At 47.2% G+C, this 20,718-nt stretch overlaps 1 protein-coding gene across 8 annotated transcripts in view; it reads right to left on the reverse strand.

Annotated features, from left to right (window-relative positions):
* huwe1 (HECT, UBA and WWE domain containing E3 ubiquitin protein ligase 1) overlaps nt 1–20,718 on the reverse strand; it is a 275,712-nt gene that overhangs the window by 193,016 nt on the left and 61,978 nt on the right. For 7 of the 8 annotated variants that reach the window (XM_052009019.1, XM_052009022.1, XM_052009023.1 and 4 more), the window contains exons 5-13: nt 20,131–20,283; nt 18,345–18,407; nt 16,815–16,892; nt 13,672–13,722; nt 10,917–10,985; nt 9,026–9,125; nt 5,894–5,994; nt 4,580–4,730; nt 2,696–2,823 (exon numbers count right to left, since the gene is read on the reverse strand). In XM_052009019.1, the coding sequence (XP_051864979.1) occupies nt 2,696–2,823; nt 4,580–4,730; nt 5,894–5,994; nt 9,026–9,125; nt 10,917–10,985; nt 13,672–13,722; nt 16,815–16,892; nt 18,345–18,407; nt 20,131–20,283 (894 nt within the window). The remainder of the gene's footprint in view (nt 1–2,695; nt 2,824–4,579; nt 4,731–5,893; nt 5,995–9,025; nt 9,126–10,916; nt 10,986–13,671; nt 13,723–16,814; nt 16,893–18,344; nt 18,408–20,130; nt 20,284–20,718) is intronic. The other variant, XM_052009021.1, reaches the window with a different exon arrangement.

Here is a 20,718-nt window from a genome sequence, read left to right on the forward strand (position 1 = left end):
TTATAAATTTCTATAGACGTCTGGTGGAGAGCATTCTGACTGGTTGCATCACAGCCTGGTACGGAGACTCCAGTGCACAGGATTGTAAGGGGCTGTAGAGGGTTGTAGACTCAGCCAGCTCCATCAACGACGTCCTCGAGAGGCGGCACCCATCATTAAGGACCCTCAACATCCGGGACATGCCCTCTTCTCGTAAACTAGCATCAGGGAGGAGGTACAGGAGCCTGAAGACCCACACTCAATGATTCAGAAACAGCTTCTTCCCCTCCACCATCAGATTTCTGAATGCTCCATGAACCCATGAATACCACCTCATTATTGCTTGTATTTTCCACGATTTATTTTTGTAATTTATAGTAATTATATGTCTTTGCACTGTGCTGCTGTCGCAAAACAACAGATTTCACGTCTTATAAATCAGTGATAATAAATCTGATTCTGACATACTGCTTCAATGTTCAATCTGGCCAAACATCTTGACAATGGGACGTGAAGTTGTTGATGCAGTTCACAAAGGTTCAAATATAAAACAGATGGAATCACAGGCTCTTGATTAGAATCGCTTCCGTTAAGCTACAGCCATTGGATCTGTGAGCAATCCAGAGGTTAAGAAAATGGAGACTTTGTCTGGCATTCTGTCTGTGTACTGGAGGCAAGTGGTGAACTAGGGTGACACCTTGTGACCAAGAGCAGAGGTTTAATTCCTGCTGGTAAGCGAGATTTATTTTAAACGATTGGCTAACCGATGCAGATTGTTTGGGAGTGGAATCAGAGCCTCCTGCATTCAGAAAGTATCAACTTTCAGTAAGTCAGCCAAGCAAAGCCATCAACGGGCAGTGCGAGGACGTGCAGGGGCCAAAGATTGTGTCCTTCCCTACCTCAGCAGCACAGCACTGCAAAGAAATGACAGCAAACAGATACGGAGCTGGATCCCAATTTTCCCCACAGAGTTTTCTGCTGCTGCAGGAAGAGCAGAGTCCAGGTGTCATTGCTAAGGGCAGGCTCTGTATCTAACCTCCCAGCTGGTACTTGAAGTGGCCACAACACAACGATACACAACACAGCCATTCAGATAACCACGTCTGCACTGGCTCTTTTGAAGATCTGTTCAATTCTTCACCTTTCTGCTTCAAGTAACCAAGTCCGATTTCCTTCTGGATGTCACACCTGAATTTGTTCCCCTCACCCTTCGCACATTCTCAAAACACAGCCAAAAATAAAAGTCTTATAGGCTGCGCCAGTGGGCAGCCCAGTAACGCAACAAGCAGAGCTGCGTTCTCATGGCTACAGTGACCCAGGTCCATCACTAAGGACCCTCACCCCCCCCGGGACATGCCCTCTTCTCGTTACTACCATCGGGGAGGAGGTACAGGAGCCTGAAGACCCACACTCAAACAGTTCAGGAACAGCTCCTTCTCCTCTGCCGTCAGATTTCTAAACAGTCCACGAACACTACCTCGTTATTCCTTTTCTCTTTGCACTATTTATTTTGTAATTTATAGTAACCTTATGTCTTTGTACTGCTGCCGCAAGACAAATTTCACGTCATACAAGCCTGTGATAATAAACCTGATTCCGAATCCTGACCTCCATGGCTGTGTGGAGTTTGCATGTTCCTTCTGTGGCGGCGAGGGTTTCTTCTCACATTCCAAAGACACAGGGGCAGTTAACTGGTCGTTATAAATTGCCCCGAGCATGTGGGTGGAGTAAAACTGGGTGGGGTAAGAAAGAGAATCGATGGGGATGTTGGGAGAATAAAATGGGAAAATGGGATGCTGTAAATGGGTGGTTGACAGCAGGCACAGACTCGGTGGATCAAAGGGCTCATTTCCGTGCTGTGTAACTGTGACCGGCAATCATCTCAAATCTCCCTCTCCTGGAAAGGTCATCTCCTTGTTTACTTTATCATCCAAGACTTAGAAAGTTTCATCGTTTGTGTTCCTGGAGAAGGTTTATACAGATAACTGGAGACTCCCATTCTTGGTCCAATTCCTGTGCTTCTCTTCTGCACCCTCACCAAAGCATTGACATCATCTTCCACAAGTGTGGTGCTCAGAAACAGTCTCACTTTCCGAGACCTAGCTGGATGTATCACGGCTTGGTACAGCAACTGCTCTGTCCAGGACCGCAAGAAACTGCAGAGAGTTGTGGACACAGCCCAGCGCATCACAGACACCAGCCTCCCCTCCTTGGACTCTGTCTTGACCTCTCACTGCCTTGGCAAAGCAGCAGCATAATCCGACCCCACCCACCTGGTCATTCTCTCTTCTCTTGTAGAAGATACAGGAGCCTGAGGGCACGTACCACCAGGCTCAAGGAACATTTCTACCCCACTGTGATAAGACTATCGAACGGTTCCCTTATACGATGAGATGGACTCTGATCTACCTTGTTGTGACCTTGCACCTCATTGCACTGCACTTTCTCTGTAGCTGTGACACTTTACTCTGCACTGTTATTGTTTTTACTTGTATTACCTTAATGCACTGTACCAACTCAATGTAACTGCACTGTGTAATGAATTGACCTGTACCATCGGTATGCAAGACAAGTTTTTCACTGGACCTTGGTACAAGTGACAATAATAAACCAATACCAAGGTGCTTCCAATGTGGCACTGAGGAACAGCATCTCTTGAGGTGGACTTCAGGAGACACTACTCCTCAGTGCAACGGAGACAAAAATCCCGTTTTACCTTCAGTAAAGCTTCCATCATTCCACAGGAGACCAGGGCCTCACCGCCTGCGTCGTAACTGGCCAGGTGGTAGAGAAACGAGAACAGCGCTGTTGCAAACTGATGGGGATATGGCTCCATTGATGGATCTGAGAGCAGGATAAAATTAAATAGGGAGATGCAAATTAGCATTAAATGACCTTTTGGTTAAAACACTTTTGGCAAATTGCTCTTTGAGGAGAAGCGATTATTTTCATACCTAATCAACGCTGAAAATAAAACATTCCAATTATAATTCACCTTCCAGGAAGTACAGGAGTGAGATAGAAAGCCCAGTGACATGGTGTCATGGCAACAACATTTCCCTCAATGTCAACCAAACAGAAGAGCTGGTCATCGACTTCAGGAAAGTTGGGGGGGGAGGGGGGGGGGTGGGTGGTGCACATGCTCCTGTTCACATCAACGGTGCTGAGTCAAAAGGGTTGAAGTTTTCAAGTTCCTAGGAGTGAACATCACCAACAGCCTGTCCTGGTCCAACGACATAAATGCCACGGCCAAGAAAGCTCACCAGCGCCTCTACTTCCTCTGGAGGCTAAAGAAATTTGGCACGTCCCCATCGACCCTCAGCAAATTTTACAGATACACCATAGAAAGCATCCTATCCGGATGCATCACGGCTTGGTACAGCAACTGCTCTGCCCGAGACCGCAAGAAACTGCAGAGTGTCGTGGACACAGCTCAGCACATTACGGAAACCAGCCTCCCTCCATGGACTCCGTTTACACTTCCCGCTGCCTTAGTAAATCAGCCAACATAATCAAAGACCCTACCCACCCTGGACAGTCTCTCTTCTCCCCCCTCCCATCAGGCAGAAGATACAAAAGCCTGAAAGCACATACCACATTTCAATATAGAAGGACAGCTTCTATATTGAAATGGTCCCCTAGTACGATAAGATGGACTCTCGATCTCACAGTCTACCTCATTATGGCCTTGCACCTTATTATCTGCCTGCACTACACTTTCTCTGTAACCGTACCACTTTATTCTGCATTCTGTTATTGTTTTCCCTTGTACTACCTCAACACACTGTTGCAATGAAATGATCTAAATGGATGGCATGCAAGACAAAGTTTTGCACTGTATCTCAGTACATGTGAGAATAATAAACCAATTCAGTTCTCCCAAATAGGTATCAAATCTTGGAACATAAAAGGAAAGCTGCCAATCTCCTTAACCGCGATACAACACCACAAATAACTTGTAATAGCTTGCAGCTGCTGAACATGGACTACACCACTGATTACGAACTTTGGGTAAATAATTAAAATTCCCAACAAGGTAGAGCACATAAAAATATTGCACTGCCAGTTTAGAAGGTGTATTGGCTGATCTTCCACGCAGTGGCTCATGCTACATTGGAGGGTGAAGAGACATTAATAAATGACCTGCTTGTCGTCCTTACAATTGCGTGGTTTATAACAGGACTGGGGCTGGCCATCAGCACTCCACTGATTGAAAGGAGTGCTTGCCCTCTGGTTGACTACAATTCAGCAACTCTTGTACATCTCACACAAAGCTCTGAAGTGGAGCAGGCTCAGTAGTGTAGCGGTTAGCGTAACGCTTTAGAGCGCCAGCAACCCGGGTTCAATTCCAGCCACTCTCTAGTGAGGAGTTTGTACGTTCTCCCCGCGTCTGGTTTCCTCCCACATTCTGAAAAGACGTACGGGTTAGGAAGTTGTGGGCGTGCTATGTTGCTGCCGGAAGCGTGGCGACAATTGCGGGCTGCCCCCAGAACACTCTATACAAAGATGCATTTCATTGTGTGTTTCGATGTACATGTGACTAATAAAGAAATCTTATCATAAAAAGCAGAGTGAATTTTTCTCCCCGACGCACACTCACCGATCATGGCCTGAATGCAGTTTCGCACCAGCACAGGCAGGAAACCATGGTACGACGCCGTCCCCGTGCAGTCTATAATGCTGCTCAGCTTGGGTGTCCGTTCAAGATGGACAATCGACGTCAATGTCCGCAAGGAAGCGGCTTTAATATCCTTTCGAAAGGAAAAGAAGCCAATGAAGGGAAGGGAACGATTATCACTTCAGCCAAAGATGTTAACGATCTCTCCCATGCCCCAAAGCTGGTGGGTTCAAATATTGCTCCTTTCATGTGGAGGCGATGGTTTAAAGACTTGGGTATCGTCTATCTTGAATTTTACCCTTGCTTAGCCAGTGGTAAACAGCCATAAGGATTCCCCTTTGGTTGCAAGCTGATTTAAATTTGCCAGTGAGGACCAGATGTAGGTAGAATAAAGCCCTGCCTATCATAGAAAGGCTTGATAGAGGTGTACAAGATGGTAAGTGGCATAGATCGAGTGGACAGTCAGAGACTTTTTCCCAGGGCGACAATGGCTAACACGAGGGGACATAATTTTAAGGTGATTGGAGGAAGGTATAAGGGGGATGTCAGGGGTAAGTGTCTTTTTTTTAACAGAGAGTGGTGGGTGCGTGGAAAGCACTGCCTGCAGAGGTTGTGGGGGCAGATACATTAGGGACATTTAAGAGGCTCTTAGATAGATATATGAATGATAGAGAAATGGGGAGCTATATGGGAGGGAAGGGTTAGATAGATCTTAGAGCAGAATAAAACATCCGCACAACACTGTGGGCCGATGGGCCGGTAATGTGCTGTCGTATTCTATGTTCTGTGAAATGGAATCAGCTTTCAGATGGGGCTGGGGATACCTATTGGAAGGACGTCAGATCGCCACACAAGCAGCAAGAGGCAAGTCGATGAGCAAACATCCTACTTGGCACAATGGCCCTGGCAGAGCTGCTGCCTTACAGCTTCTGCAGTCCAGTTCGATCCCGATCACCACCGCTGCCTGCGTGGAGCTTGCAAATTCTCTACGACTGCCGGTTTTCCAGGTAACCTGGTTTCCTTTCACGTCATGACACGGCGCGGTTGGTGGGTTAACAGGCCGCTGAAAATCGCCCCCAGCGTGCAGAAGAGTGGTAGAGTCTTTTGTGGGAGGAGCTACTACATTGCAAGGAAATGTAAAAATATGGAACTACATCTGGTCCAGGCTACAATTAGAATAATGTTCCAATAATTCCATATTATCGAGGCCTCACAGAAATTCACTGCAGTAGGTGCCAGCCCTTGGAAGTATTACAGCATTGGTGGCAGCACCATACAGTATTACAGCACACTCACCATTAGCTGCTTGTCAGAGATCTGTAGAACATCCACCAGCTCCTCTATCAGACCATTGTACAATATGCTGTTGGCAGACTCTTGGAGCGCATTAGAGTAAACTGGAAAAATAAGATGGCATGAGTTGTCATTGGATGGTCATCAGGAACATCCCTCACCCCAGCCCCTCAATTCCTCCCTCCTGGAATTTACAGGCACCAAGACCAACTGATGCAGAGCTCCGGCCGATCTGACTGATTAACCCATCGAAGACAAGGAGAGAAAGAAAAATTGATAAACAGCCTTTCACTCTCCTCGGAGGATAGCAAAGATCTATCATCAAAGATCCCACCATCCAGCCGCGCCATCTTCTCGCAGCTGCCATCAGGCAGGAGGTACAGAAGCCTGAAGTCCCCACACCACCAGGTTCAGGAACAGCTACTTCCCCTTAACCATTTGGTTCTTGAACCAACTGGCACAACCCTAATCACTACAGTTTAGCAACACTGTGACCACTTTTGCACTAAAATTGACTTTGTTTTTTGTTCTAATTGTGTTCTTTCTTGTAAAAATTTTGTATAAATTATGTTTGTTTTCTTGTGAATGCTGCTTATCTGATGCTATGTGCCTGTGATACTGCTGCAAGTTTTGCATTGCACCTGTGCACACATGGACTTGTGCACATGACCATAAATTCAACTTTGAAAACACTTTAAACCCCAAGTACACTCACTCCCTAATACACGAACCTCCGATTTATGAACAGCTGCCTGTACTTAGCATTTTTCAATGATAAGACATTCAAACATTATTGGGAAAACCCTTGTGTTAGTTGGAGGAACTGAAAGCAGATTAAATACCAAATATTGTTACTTATTGCAAATTCTGCAAATTAAGTAGTCCCTCATCCAAAGTGAGGAACAATGGATTTTAAGTTGATTCGGCTGGTTCAAGCAGCTCCCAGTCACCAGCCCGCTTCCAAGTGTCCACAGATGGACTTCTGCACTTTTGCTGCTTCCCTTCCCCAAGTGTAGTAGAACCCTGATAATCCAATGTCCTCAGGCTCTGGTAGTGCTGGACCAGATTTTCCAGACTGGTGGATCTTACTCTCATTAATACCCAATACTCTTATTTACATCTGTAGGAAGGATGTCAGTAAGATTGAAAGAGTGCAGAGAAGATTTACTAGAATGTTGCCGGGTCTTCAGGAGTTGAGTGACAGGGAAAGATTGAACAGGTTAGGACCTCATTCCTTGGAGCGTAGAAGAATGAGGGGAGATTTGATAAAGGTTCACAAAATTATGAGGGGTATAGACACAGTTAATGCGAGTAGGCTCTTTCCACCTAGATTAGGAGAGATAAGTACGAGAGGACGTGGCTTTAGGGTGAAAGGGGAAAGGTTTAGGGGGAACTTCTTCACTCAGAGTGGTGGGTGTGTGGAACGGGCTGCCATCTGACGTGGTAAATGCGGACTCACTCTTAAGTTTTAAGAATAAATTGGATAGGTACATGGACGGGAGAAGTCTGGAGGGTTATGGACCAGGTGCAGGTCAAAGAGACTAGCGGAATAAAGTTTTGGCACAGACTTAAAGGGCCGAATGGCCTGTTTTCTGAGCTGTAGTGTTCTATGGTTCTATGTTATGCAGTCGTATAATAAATTTTCCAATGAACCCAGTGAGATTAAAGGGAGTAGGAAATATTCCAGCACTCCGGACACCGGGTCTGGACACCAACCTACCACGTTCCTGACCCCTGGAGTTCTGGACCCCCGGCTCCAGTCACATCCAAGAGCCCACAGTCCAGACACTGACCCCAGCTGCACTCCCGACCCCAGGAATGGGTCACTCACCCTGCTTGCACTTTGGACCCCCGGCTCACATTCTAGACCATCAGGATGGTGGACTACTGGGAGTTTCACTAGAATAACATTAGTCCTTTTCTAACCCCCATCCTACATAAAGAGCAGCCTTCCGCCCGTAGTCTCAATATCCAGAAGAACATAAGACATAGGAGCAGAATTAGGCCATTCCGGCTCATCAAGTCTGGTCTGCCATGCAATCATGGCTGATTTACTTTTCCCTCTCAACCCCATTCTCCTGCCTTCTCCCTGCAACCTTTTACGTCCTTGCTAATCAAGAACCTATCAATCTCCACTTTAAGTACACCCAATGATTTGGCCTCCACAGGCCCTCTGTGGCAATCAATTCCACAGATTTTCCTCCTCAGCTCTGTTCGAAAGGGACGTCCTTCTATTCTGAGGCTGTGCCCTCTGGTCCTAGACTCTTCCACTACTGGAAACATCCTCTCCACATCCACTCTATCCAGGCCTTTCAATATTTGGTAGGTTTCTATGAGACCGCCCCCCCCCCCCCCCCCCCCCCCCCCACCTTCTAAACTCAAGCGAGTACAGGCCCAGAGCCATCAAATGCTCCTCGTACATTAACCCTTTCATCCCTGGAATCATTATTGTGAACTTCCTCTGGACCCTCTCTCACACCAGCACATCCTTCCTCAGATATGGGCCCCCAAACTGCTCAAAATACTCTGAAGGTGGTCTGACCTATGCCTTATAGAGCCTCAGCCCAATGACACACAAACCCGTTTGTATGTCGGGGACATAAACTTCTGAAGTGCTGTAGGAAAGAAAATACCGCAGCTCATTTAGACACACCATGCTCTCACAAACAGTGACATGATAATGCTTTGGCAATATTGATTGAGCTACTAACATTGGCCCCCAGACCATCACAGACAACTCCCATTCTTTGCTACAACAAGTGCCATGGGATCTTTGAGGTGCATGTGACAACTGAGGGAGCCCTGGCTCAAGAAGGCACCTCTGATAAAGCAACACTTCCCCCACCAGTGCAGCGCTGGAATGTCAGCCTAGGGAAAAGCCAAGCTCTTTGGCACTTTCAACACCAGGAAATGGACCAATCTTTGGGCCTTGTGGCATGTGGTCACTCCTCAAATCAGATCTCTTCAGACAATTACCTCGCTTGCTTCATCAGGGTTGCCCTCAAGAGCACTGGCAGCCCAAGGCCGTGAGATTGAGACACCTCCATTCTCCCAGAACACATTAAGTACGAACAGCACCCCCCCCACTTTCAAACAAACAAAGTTACTTTTCCACAACTGGTCAGAGCTTCTTACCTAATATAGAGATCGCATGCAACCTTGCTTGCACCGCTTGCAGTCTCTTCTTATGATTCGAGAAGCCATGAGCTAGCCGTATATGTGTAAACAGTAGCATCTGTTCAAAACAGAAGGACATTATAACAGCTGAATCTTTGACAATCATTCCACGTCCTGGCTGTGGAACATCCAGGTAAAGGGAACAGGAGGAGGAGAAATCCCCTTACCCAAAAGGTTGTAAATCATTGGAATTCTCTCCCTCAAGAGAGGCGAGGGTGCTTCCCAAGTGTATTCAAGGCCAACGTTGCAGGCTTTTGGGAAGCAAGGGAATGGTGAGAGGTGGAACTACTGTTGAGGTCAAAGATAGGCATAGAGTCTCCTCCTGTTTCTTCTAACCCAACAAACCACCCACCCACCACCACCACCTCAAGATGTAAATGATGCGCAATGTAGGCACTTGTTAATTCCACCCTGATAAAGGCAGTGTATGACATGCTTGCCTTTATTAGTCAAGGCATTGAGTTCAAGAGTCAGGAAGTTATGTTGCAGCTTTATTAAACTTTGGTTAGGCCACATCTGGAGTACTGCGTTTCAATTCTGGTAGCCCCCCCCCCCCCATTAAAGGGAGGATCTCGAAGCTTTGGAGAGGGTGCAGAAGAGGTTTACCAGGATGGTGCCCAGATTGGAGGACGTGGTATAAGGAGGTTGGACAAACTAGGGTTGTTTTCTCTGGAGCGGTGGAGGATGAGGGGAGAGCTGAGAGGAGTTTATAAGATGATGAGAGGCAGAGATAGAATAGACAGCCATTATCTTTTTCCCCAGGGGGGTTGAGATGTCTAACACTAGAGGGCAGGCACAAGGTGAGAGGGGGCAAGTTCAAACGAGATGTGAGGGGCAAGCTTTTCTTTTTCACAGAGAACGTTGGGTGCCTGGAATGCGCTGCCAGGAGGCATATGATATAGAAGTGTTTAAAAGGCTCTTAGATAGACACATGAATATGCAGAGAATGGAGGGATATGCATCGTGTGCAGGCAGAAGGGAGGTGGTGTCAGTAGTTCAATTAGTTCGGCACAACATCACGGGCAGAAGGGCCTGTCCCTGTGCTGTACACTCTATGTTCTACCCTCACTCTGACTTGTCGTAGAACCATAGAACACTACAGCACAGAAAACAGGCCATTCGGCCCTTCTAGTCCATGCCGACACATTATTCTGCTAGTCCCATTGACCTGCACCCAGTCCATAACCCTCCAGACCTCTCCCGTCCATGTATCCATCCAATTTATTCTTGAAACTTAAGAGTGAGCCCGCATCTACCATGTCAGACGGCAGCCCGTTCCACACTCCCACCACTCTCTGAATGAAGAAATTTCCCCTAAACCTTTCCCCTTTCACCCTAAAGACACGTCCTCTCGTACTTCTCTCTCCCAATCTTGGTGGAAAGAGCCTACTCGCATTTACTGTCTGTACCCCTCATAATTTTGTAAACCTCTATCAAATCTCCCCTCATTCTTCTACGCTCCAAGGAATAAAGTCCTAACCTGCTCAATCTTTCCCTGTAACTCAATTCCTGAAGACCCGGCAACATACTAGTAATTGTCATTGAGTTGCAGGAAGACGGAGAGCGATCAAAGTCGCTCACAGGAAGGCCATGTGGTGCGTAATGCTGTTCACTTCTGATTCTTACGGGCGGAAGCTTTCCCTTTGGTGGGAGCTGGATGCAAATTTAGGTTCAAGGGCTGAGAGCCCGCTTCTTGAAACAAACAGATTCTGCCCCTCTCTCGTCTCAAAACCGCCCATCCGCTCCCTTTCATGTGAAACGCTGAAGGGAGATGGGCATTACTGACCATGCTATCGCAAGTACCCCGAATATAATGGGCGGAGTTCAGCACAAATCTTGGAGCACTCACCTGCTTATCCTTTGGGATACTGTACATTTTGGTTAAGGACTCCATAATTTCAGAAGGGCTTTCAGATATCTGGCAAAAGAAAAGAAATCAATGATAAGCAGGCCAGCTATCTTCCCGGCACAAAACCTCACGCCCTCGGTTCTCAGACAACCCAACAGGTAGGATTAGTGGCAGCAGAGATCGACTTTGAGAAGCGACTACACCTCGCGAGGCTCACAAAACCACACCACTGCTCGGCTGAGCTGGCATGGGTCTGAACCTCAAGCTTCAAAGCAGCCAACATAATCAAGGACCCCTCCCACCTAGGCCATTCCCTCTTCACACCCCCCACACCAGGCAGAAGGAATACAAAAAGCTTGAGAAAACTCAAGATAGATACACTAGATAATGACTTTACAACTCTTTTTCGCTTTAATGTTAGGATCCCCCCCCACCCATCACACCAGCTCAGAAAAGTCCGAGGGTAGGTCTAGGTGCTGGTCTGATTGCTACAGTTGTCTTCAGTTACAAGAGGAGATTACCTTAACTGGTGTTGCTTTCTTCAGAATAAAGGAAACCAAGGGCATTGATGTAGTACAGGTAAAAACAATAACAGTGCAGAGTAAAGTGTCACAGCTACAGAGAAAGTGCAGTGCAATAAGGTGCAAGGTCACAACAAGGTAGATAGTGAGGTCAGAGTCCGTCTCATCGTATAAGGGAACCGTTCAATAGTCTTAACACAGTGGGGTAGAAGCTGTTCTTGCCTGGTGGTACGTGCCCTCAGGCTCCTGTATCTTCTAGCTCCTGTAAGGTGGGGGTGAGGGGAAGTAATGTCAGGAGCATTAATGTACAGAGGGTTCTTGTGGTGCAAGCCCATAGCTCCTGGAAAGTGGCAACACAAGTAGATGGGGTGGTAAAGGTGTACGTCATGCTTGTTTTCCTTGGTCAGGGCACTGAATACAAGAGTCAGGAAGTCACATTGCAGCTTTGTAAAATTTTGGTTCGGCCACATTTGGAGTACTGTGTGCAGATCTGGTCACCCCATTACAGGAAGAATGTGGAGCCTTTGGAAACGGCGCGGAAGAGGTTCACCAGGATGCTGCCTCCGTTAGAGAGTATTAACTATAAAGGAGAGGTTGGACAAACTGGGATTGTTTTCTCTGGAGCTGGTAAAAGTTTATAAAATTTTGAGAGGCGTAGATAGTGCAGATATTCTTTTACCCCAGGGTAGAAATGTCAAATACTAGAGGACATAACTTTCAGGTGAGAGGGGGGATGTTTAAAGGGGATGTGTGGAGTGCGCGCGTACATACACACACACACACACACACACACACACACACACACACACACAAAGTGTAGGTGCCTGGAACACACTGCAAAGGGAGGTGGTGCAAGCAGACATGAGAGTGGAGTTTAAGAGGCAGTTAGATAGGCACATGAACACACAGAGAATGGAGCGATATGGATTGGAAAAGGTTTATTATTGTCACGTGTACCGAGTTAGTGAAAAACTTGTCTTACATACCTTTCAAACAGATCAATTCATTACAACAGTGCATTGAGGTAAAACAATACAGAATAAAGTGTCACAGCTGCAGACAAAGTGCAGTGCAGGCAGATGGGATTAGTTAAATTTGGCATCATGCTCGGCAAGACACTGCGGGCCCAAGGGCCTGTTCCTGTGCTGGACTGTTGTGTGTCCCATGCAAGAGGAAAAATAAATACACAAGTGGCAGGAGTGTGAAACAACTGCCTGGCAGGGTGGTGGAGACAGAAACCTTCGCATTTAAAATGGATCTAGATGAGTGGCAACCTTCAGACTTATGGACCAAGAGTTGGAGATAGGATCACCCCAAGGTTCGCTTCTGGCTGGTGTGGGCCAAACGACCTCCTCCTGCTTTGCAAATTCCTTCTATGCAGTGACATGGGGTAGGACTAAGGAGCAATAAAAAGGATGCGCCTTGTATTGATGCAGTAATTTCCTGTGGTTCGATCGCTTATAGAGACCCACAGCTCCAAGCCCACAATGTTAGAAAGCTCGTCAGCACCTCTACTTCCTCAGGAGGCGGAAGAAATGTGGTGTGTTCCCGTCGAGCCTCACCAAGATTCATCGATGCACCATAGAAAGCATCCTATCCGGATGCATCACGGCTTGGTATGGCAACTGCTCTGCCTGGGACCCCAAAAAACTGCAGAGAGTTGTGGACACAGCTCAGCATATCACAGAAACCAGCCTCCCCTCCATGGACTCTGTCCACACTTCTCGCTGCCTTGGTGAAGCAGCCAGCATAGTCAAAGACACCACTCATCCCAGACATTCTCTCTTCTCCCCTCTCCCATCAGGCAGAAGATACAAAAGCCTGAAAGCATGTACCACCAGGCTCAAGGGCAGCTTCTATACCGTTGTTATAAGCCATTGAATGGTTCCCTAGTACGATAACATGGGACTCTTGACCTCACAATCTACCTCGTCATGACCTTGCACCTTATTGTCCAGTTGCACTTCCTCTGTACTGTAACACTTCATTCTGCATTGTTATTGTTTTCCCTTGTTTTACCTCAATGCACTGTTGTAATGAATTGATCTGTATGGACCGAATGTAAGACAAGTTTTTCCGCTGCACCTCGGTACACGTGACAATAATAAACCAATTCACCAATTTAACATCGCTTTCCAAGGCCGACAAGCAAACCATTTACCGAAAATGTTTATGAATTTAAGGTCACTTTTCCCTACAGCCATCCCACAGTGAAAGAAGCTGGAAGCACTTACCTTATCTAACTGCTCTATGTGAATGTAATGTAGTGTGTTGTTTGTCGTGGCCTGGAACAGAGAAAGGTATAAACTGGGGGTCAACACGGCTTAAAACAACGCAACGCGGAGCCCCGTCACAGTGTAACACACTACAGGCTCTCAGTACAAATAAGGAGCTGCAAATGCTTTGTAAATGAAGGACGACCAGCGGTGGAAATGTGGGGTAGGATGACACCAATGCAAGGAAAATCCAATCTTGGCAGCGAGCAGTAAGATTTCTAAGTATCACGAAGACTGCACGGCTCTGGCCAGACGCAATCAAAGTGGTTGGGGGAGAAAGGTCTATTTTGCAATATGCTCATCCGCAAGGGCAACCTTCACAGATGGTTTCCTGGGTCCCGTCTCTCAAATTACAACCAGAGGAATCTACGTTTCACCCGTGGGGCAGGGGACTTCCATTCCCAAGCAACAAACAATCTGCTGGAGGTGCTCAATAGGTCAAGCAGCATCTGTGAGGTGGGGGCAAAAGGGAATTGCCGACGTTTCAGGTCGAAACCCTGCATCAGAACAGGGTGCAGACCCCGATGCAGGGTTTCGACCGGGAACGCCGACAATTCCTCTCCCTCCGCAGATGCCGCTCGGACCCGCCAAGTTCCTCCAGCGGGTGGCTTGTTGCTCCAGATTCCAGCGTGGGCAGTCTCATGTGTGTACATCCATTCCCAGGGGTGAAGTGGCAGTGTGGTGGACAAGCCAGAGGAGAATGCTCTAGGTGAAACCTGACACAGGAAAAACTGTACCAAGGGTGATATACAAGAGGGGGGCGAACTCAATCATTAGGCCCACTTCTTCAAAGGAGGAAAAAAAAAAGGCATTTGGTGGGTTTGCCTCGTTATTGAGCAGACATCGGCCACTGAGCAGACAACTGCGCTCCCACTAAGGAGCAGAAGATCCAGTGAAACTCTCGTGACAAGCAGAGGAGTTATCCCGGTGTCCTGACAAATTATTTCTCACCAGCGTTCCCAAAACTGATTTGTTGGTCATTGCTGTTGGCGGGAGCTTGCTGCTCACAGATTGGTGTCTACAATTCCGACATTTCCGCTGTGCACTGCAAGGTGCCGTGCACTGGCTCCCAATCTTAGTGATGTCATTAAGCAGCTCTGAAATGGGGGCATTTTGAGAGTTGTGAGATTTCTCTGCAGGTGGGCTCGCTACATTAAAGGGTGTAACATATAGCCGAGCACAAGTGGTGCAGTTGGTAGAGTTGCTGCTTCATGGTGCCAGAGACCCGGGTTCAATCCTGACCTCCGGCTCTGTCTGTGTGTGGAGTTTGCACGCTCTCCCTGGGTGCTCCGGTTTCCTCCCACATCCCACTGGAAGGTTAACTGGCTGCTGTAAGTCGTCCCTTGTGTGTTGGCGAGTGGTAGAAACAGTGAGATGATGTAAATGCAGGGGTGAGTAAAAAAAAAGGGATTAATGTAGGATTAGAGTGAATGGTAGTTGATGGTCAGCATGGATTAAATGGGCCGAAGGGCGTGAATGTGCTGCACAACTTGCTACCTAAAGTCCACAGTAGACAAGATGCTCCAGATTACAAACTGCCTAGACAAGGATGCATCATCACAGCACTGCCTCTACCTATTAGATTTCATGCACCAACAATGGTGCATTTGACACCATTTCCACGTACAACCGCTTGTAAAGGAACAGAGTGCAAACCATGGACCGGAGAAACAAAAGGCCGACTTGTGCACGCAGCACAATCCCCAGTCCCGAAGGTTTACACTGTATTGGAGGTGTACTTCGAGGTCCACACCACTTAGAGAGAATTCTACACCGTGATCCACTAAAACATTAACTAGGCTTAAATGGCTTTAAGTTAATTTCACAACTGTAGCTTATATTTCTTGAGTTCTGACCACTAGGAGCAAAAGCTCATCAAAAATATATAAAAATCAGAATGTTTTTTCCCAATGGAGTGAAATTATCTCCTTTGGTGGGAACTTCCATGGAATTAAAACCGGAACAGGGGCACTCAGGAACGAAATCGGGAAGCAGTCTTCCCAATCAGATGCTGCTCTCTCTCTCTCTCTCTCTCTCCCTGGAAGGCTGTGAACACTGGGTCAAAAGAAAAATAACTGAAGACTAATCCATTATTGGTCAGGCTACAGTATGGAGACACGGCTGAAGTACACGGCAGCTCTGATCGAGCAGAATGACAGAACGGGGCTTGAGGGATTGAATGGCCTCCACCACCCCCCACCCCCAGAGTCAAGGATAGCATCACGGCCAAGCTCAAGCCTGCACTTGCACAGCAGCATGCAGAGCAACATGGAGGGTTCCCCCATCCACCTGAAGTAGCCATTCTCTTCAGCAGAGGCCAGCAACCAGTGGCTTAGAAATTACTCTCACACTGTTCAGCTGAGAAAACCACAAATCCATGAGATCGGAGCAGAATTAAGCCATTTGGCCCATCGAGTCTGCTCTGCCATTCTGTCATGGCTGATTTTTCATTCACCTTCTTCCCCACAACCCCTAACCCACCAATCTCTGCCTTAAGTACACCCAATGACTTGGCCTCCACAGCCCTCGTTGGCCACGAATTCCACAGATTCACCATCCACCGGCTGAAGAAAATTCCTCCTCGTCTCAAGGGACGTCCCTTTATTCTGAGGCTGTGCCCTCTGGTCCTAGACTCCTACTGACGGAAACATCCTCTCCATATCCACTCTATCCAGGTCAACGTTAGCCTCCCCCATTGGATCTGCTCACACTTCAAAAAGGTGAAAGGGATCGTGCACTGTCGAAGGTGCTGTCTTTTGGATGGGGCGTTCATCACAGAGGCCTGGCCTGCTCATGGGCTGGGGAGGGGGTGGGGGTGTGAGGAGGCAGAAATCCCGTAACATGGGATGCCCAGGCCGACATTTATCCCTCACCCAGTGCCAAGGCAAATCAACTGGTCGTCCACCTTCCTGCCGTCTGTGCACAATGCCGGTGGCTGAGCTTCCCTCCACGTCAGTGACTGTGCCTCAAAAAAAAAGTCCTCCTCTGGCGGAGGACGCAACAGGCGCTACAGAAATGCAAGCCCATCCTCGCCCCTTTTAAACTAAAGGCTGCTCAAAATGTATCTTTGGGGAGCTTTTTTAAAAAAAAAGAAACCTCACCTTTTTGTCCAACTTCACCTCGGCACTTGGCTCTGCATAGAACTCAAAGTGTAGTGTTGTTGCACTAGGTGGGTACTTCTATATGAAAAAAGGACAAAAAAAAGAGGGAATTTAATACCCAATTTATGGTTTTACTCCATTCTGCATGAGCTACTTTGTACTCTAAACATTTTTAAATTAAGCTAATGTTTAATGATGAAGCATCTTTCCCTGAAAGACCAAAAGTTAGCCCCCCTGCTAACAAAGACTGAGGGGGAAAATGCCCCACCCCACCTAATGTTGGACCAGAGCTGGAGACACCTCGTGCCCTGGACACAAAACTGACAGGACTGATAAACGACACAGCTCTGAAATCGGGCTTCTAATACTAGTGCTCAGGTTAACTCCTCTGCTAGAGGTGTAGGACTGGGGGTGGGGGGTGAGAAAACAGAGTGGGGGGGGTGGGTGGTGGTGTGGAAGAGAGAGCTCACGACTTCTGGCCAAATGCTCACACTTTAGAATATCTGCCACCTGTATCTGACAGTGCAGTTTCAGAGCCAGGACTCTATTTCATTGGCAAGAGAAAGCATACACGGCACAACATGCTGATGCATCAGCTCTTGTTTCCAGGGCTCCGTTCCATCACTCGTAGAGATGCTGTCCTTGGGGAGTAATACATAGCCAAAACTGGAGCGTTTGCAGACTGACACGCTAATGTATTCAATATTATCCCTTCTACAGACTTGTAAAGGGAAGTAGCAGTTCTTGGACGTGAAATGGCTACAAGGAGTCGGGTGTAAAGTCGATAGCAACCTGGGATAGAAAAGACCACAGGCGTTGGAGCCACCCAACTACAAGTTCAGTTGAGGCGATAGAAGACAGGAGCTGGAGCAGATCACTGATCCATTCAAACCACACCTGCTGAGCCCTTTCACACGCGGTCACCTCCGGGACTCTTGTGCAGTGGAACGGGGTGATGGGAAGGCAGAGAGATACCATTCAATTCTTGCTCAGCCAGAAGGAGTACAAGGGAGGGTTTATCTTTGCCAAGAAGATCTTTGGGTGAACTAAGACTTCAGTATTCAGCCCACACTTAAAAGGAAAAAAGGTTGGGGGGGTGGGGGGGGGGGGGGGGAGGTGGGAGGTGGGAGGTGGGGTGTGTGACCTCAAGAGACTTGCATTTTTATAATGGTTTGGAACACAATACAACAGAGCCCTATCACGGATTTCGGCAGAGCAGTCTCCTGCAAACTGTGGCACGCTCTCCCCCCAACCGCTGCCAGCCACGAGACATAGGGATAGACTAGCTGTACCCAGTCTCTCTATCTAGTAGGGATCAGCAAGATCTTCACATCACCTCAAACAAACAAAGTGGCCCAGAGAAAACTCTAGCATTCTGCCCATTTCGCCACAGGGAAGGAGGTGCTAACAATGAGGTGTAATAGCACCTCAGAGTGCAGCTTACTCTAGTTCATTTTAATTAGCTCAGTGACACAAGGCAGCTAACAAAATGCAGTCAGGATGCTCAGACTTAATTCCAATGCCACTTACCGACATCTGCAAGTCACGGCAGCACTCTGCGAGGCCAAAACCATTCTCCTTTCCACCCCAACTCTGTTGAAACAAAGATCAACATTTAGTTCCAAGCAAAACGGATGGCCAGCTCAAGTCCTCAGTGACCAGCTGATGTGTAGTCAAATATATCTATGGATTGATGGGTGACCTCAAAGTTATGATTGATTATGCTGTGGATCAATAATCCAGAGGCTTCAAATCACAGTGGCTGAAAATTTTAATTGATTAAATAAATGCAAAATAAAAAGCTAGCATCAATTTGGTGACCATGAAACTGCCAAGTTGTCATAAACACCCACCTGGTTCAGTCATATACTTGATGGGCATAAATGTCATCCTTAACCCTAACTCCAGATCCACAGCAACAAGGCAGATTCTTAACCGCCTTTTGAAGTGGCCTTGCAAGCCACTGTGTTACAGGAATAAGACGTGCCGTACCACTCAGCACCAACCCACGGACAGACATTGTTCCAGGACTGATTGAAATCCTCAAACTCCTGACAGAATGGTGGGAGCTGCTTCAGCCGATGACTGAAACAATTTAAGACAAAGCCTTTGCACCATCTTCAACTGGGGAATAAATATTGGCCCTGTCAGCAACAGCCATCAGGAGCTGGTGAGGGAAGAAAGGATTGGAGTCCCAGATAGACACACAGTAAATGTGAAATCTTACAGGGGCAAAGATCAGGAATTATTTTCCACATTTATTCCTTGGAATGTAGGAGAATGAGGGGCAACCTTATAGAAGTGTTTAAAATCATGAGAGGCAGAGATAAGGTGGATGATAACAGCCTTTTCCCCAGGGTAGGGGAGACCAAAACAAGTGGGAGTAGGGAGAATAGGTTTAGGGTGAGAGGGGTAAGATTTAAAAGGGACCTGAAGGGCAACTTTTCCCCACAGAGGATGAGGAGTGTATGGAACGAGCTGCCAGAGGAAGTGGTTGAGACAGGTACAACAGTTTCATTTAAGAAGCATTTGGATAGTTATGTGGCAGGAAAAGGGCCAAATGCAGGAAATTGGGACTAGCTGAGTGGGCACCATGATCGTCATGGACTAGTTGGGCTGAAGGGCCTGTATCTGTGCTGTATTGCTCTATGACTAAACTCCACTCCAAAAATCCCTGCGGATGTCACAAATCAGTTGGAACTGGAACTGTGTTTTGTGATCTCAAGTAGTTCATGGATGCCTTCCCACTCATGAGGTGCATGAGCAGAGGGAGCTTTATGCAAAATCCTCCTTATGGAAAGCCACAGACACCTTGCATGTTTAGGACTAGAGGCCATTCAAGGGAGAAAATGGGAGAGTCTTGTGGGCACCTACTACACAGAAAGAAAGGGAGTAAAAGGGCTCCCTAGGATGCGCTGCCTCAGGAAGGCAACATCCATCATCAAAAACCCCCACCATCCGGGCCGGGCCATCTTCTCGCAGCTCCCGTCGGGCAAGAGGTACAGAAGCCTCAAGTCCCACACCACCAGGTTCAGGAACAGCTACTTCCCTTCAACCATTCAGTTCTTGAACCAACCGGAACAACCCTAATCACTACAGTTTAGCAACACTATGACCACTTTGATCACCTTGCACTAAAATAGACTTTTTGTTTTAATTGCGTACTTTCTTGCAAAATTTGTGTATAATTTATGTATTTCCTGTGAATGCTGCTTGTCTGATGCTCTGTGCCTTTGATGCTGCTGCAAGTCAGTTTTTCATTGAACCTGTGCACACTTGTACTTTGTGCATGACAGTAAATTTGACTTTGACTTACCTCTGCTAAGTGCTGCAGTCTTGACAACAAAGGAGTCCTCTTATCAGATCCAAGCCTAGTGATATAATTTGATCTCTTGCTGAATACATACAGCAGATTTAATACAGCCAGCACCACTTGCATGTCACATGATGCTAATAACGTAGTCAGGTGCTGCAATGAAAGTGGAAAAGTTAGTACGTTCCATTTGTAACCTAGCTTCAGCAAATCAACACCAATATCTGCCCAATGCACATCTCAACAGCTGATAGAACCAATGGGTAGGCCCTGTGCACCTTGTGGCTTTGAGTGTTGGCAGGGCTTAGCAACACAATGAATCACTGCTCAAAGTCAACAATTCTGGGCAGATTCATTCCAGCAGGCTTGGGATCTGATGTAGGCACCCTGGCCAACTTGCCACTTACAACACAGAAGCACCACAGATTCCTCTAGCACCTGCGACACAACAGGAGCAGGAGTCCATCGCAACGGACCAGCACTCAACTCTGCACTTGGAATATTGAGTACAGTTCTGGTCACCTTGTTATAGGAAAGATGTTATTAAACTAGAAAGAGTGCAGAAAAGATTTACCAGGATGTCACCTGGAC

Source organism: Pristis pectinata, chromosome 43 (assembly GCF_009764475.1).
Source record: "Pristis pectinata isolate sPriPec2 chromosome 43, sPriPec2.1.pri, whole genome shotgun sequence".
Classification (NCBI taxonomy): Eukaryota; Metazoa; Chordata; class Chondrichthyes; order Rhinopristiformes; family Pristidae; genus Pristis; species Pristis pectinata.